This window comes from Sitophilus oryzae, unplaced genomic scaffold, assembly GCF_002938485.1.
Source record: "Sitophilus oryzae breed Bouriz unplaced genomic scaffold, Soryzae_2.0 scaffold_1582_pilon_pilon, whole genome shotgun sequence".
Taxonomy (NCBI): Eukaryota; Metazoa; Arthropoda; class Insecta; order Coleoptera; family Curculionidae; genus Sitophilus; species Sitophilus oryzae.
In genome coordinates, this window is record NW_022146261.1 from 1,430,571 (window position 1) to 1,431,949 (window position 1,379).

A 1,379-nucleotide genomic window follows, 5' to 3' on the forward strand; every position below is an offset into this window, starting at 1 on the left:
ATAGAAATTGTTATTAATCAGCAGGATGTGTTTATGGATATTAGTCAGGCTGAATTATACATTGAGGCCAAATTTCTGGAAGAAGTATCGACAGTTGTGAAAACAGGAAAATGTTCCTTAACAAATAACGTTGGAGCATTTCTATTTGAATCGATAACGTATGAATTGAATGGAAAAGTAATCGATAAAGTACGAGATCCAGGGTATAAGTACCGTTAAAAGTCTTTTGTGTCTCAATCAAAATGAAAGTACTGCCCTTGATGTGGCGGGATGGAATTGGCCTGGCGGTGCTGTGAAATCATATGAGCCAGAAACAGATAATTTCAGTCTCCTAATACCATTGAATTTCCTATTGAACGTCTTCTCCGATTATACTAGCGCTATTATGGGAACGCAGAAATTAAAGCTTGTACGTGCCAAAAAGGATGATAATTGTTATGTTAATTCAGAGGGAAACAAGAAAGCAGACATCACCATTTTGAATATCGAGTTAAGAGTAAAACATATCTACCCGAACGATTCTGTGAAATTAAAATTGTTTGAAGCAATTTCCAAGGACAAACCGATATTTATTGGATTTAGGAAATGGGAAATTCATGAACTACCTGCTCTACGACAAGCGAGAAAAGATGTATGGACAGTGAAGGCAGCATCTGAACGAGCGAGATATGTTGTTGTATTCTTCCAAGAAGATCGAAAAGATAACTATAAAGCTGATGGCACATATTTCGATAATTTGAAAATTACAGATGTCAAGCTTTATCTAAATTCCGAGGCCTACCCATATGAATCCCTAGATTTAAATTTCAAAACCAGACAGTTTACTAAAGCCTATTCCATGTATACGGATTTTCAAAAATCGTATTTGGGAAAGATCAATAGCGAACCTTTGCTAGATTTTACCGCTTTTGCCAGTCGAGCCCTATTTGTAATTGATTGTTCAAAACAAAACGAGGCTCTGAAAAGTAATGTGATAGATGTAAAGCTAGAATTTGAGAGTTCGGAAAATTTCCCCGAAAACACCCGAGCATTTTGTATCATCATATACGATCGAGTCATGGAATATTTACCTTTATCAGGACATGTTAGAACGCTAATTTAATCAGTTGCTGCAAGACATTGATACGATGAAGTTCGTTGTTATAGACGTACAAGGATTTCCCATCCCCGAATTTGAGGTTAAGGAATTATCCATATACGATGGAAAAGAAAGAAAACCTATACGTTTAAACCAAAGATTTGTTACCACCATCTGCCGATACACCATAAGAAGACGATAAATTATATATTTCACAATGTTCATGGAATCCCTTATAATTCAGGGTATTTACCCTATAAGGCGATGTATAACATAATACAGGAGGAATTGGAAGGTGTCG

At 36.0% G+C, this 1,379-nt stretch overlaps 1 protein-coding gene across 1 annotated transcript; it reads left to right on the plus strand.

Moving 5' to 3' along the window:
- Positions 1–385: 385 nt before the first annotated feature.
- LOC115879572 lies at positions 386–1,102 on the plus strand. Its single transcript, XM_030896467.1, has one exon. The coding sequence runs from the start codon at positions 386–388 to the stop codon at positions 1,100–1,102; it is 717 nt and encodes a 238-aa protein (XP_030752327.1).
- Positions 1,103–1,379: the final 277 nt, after the last annotated feature.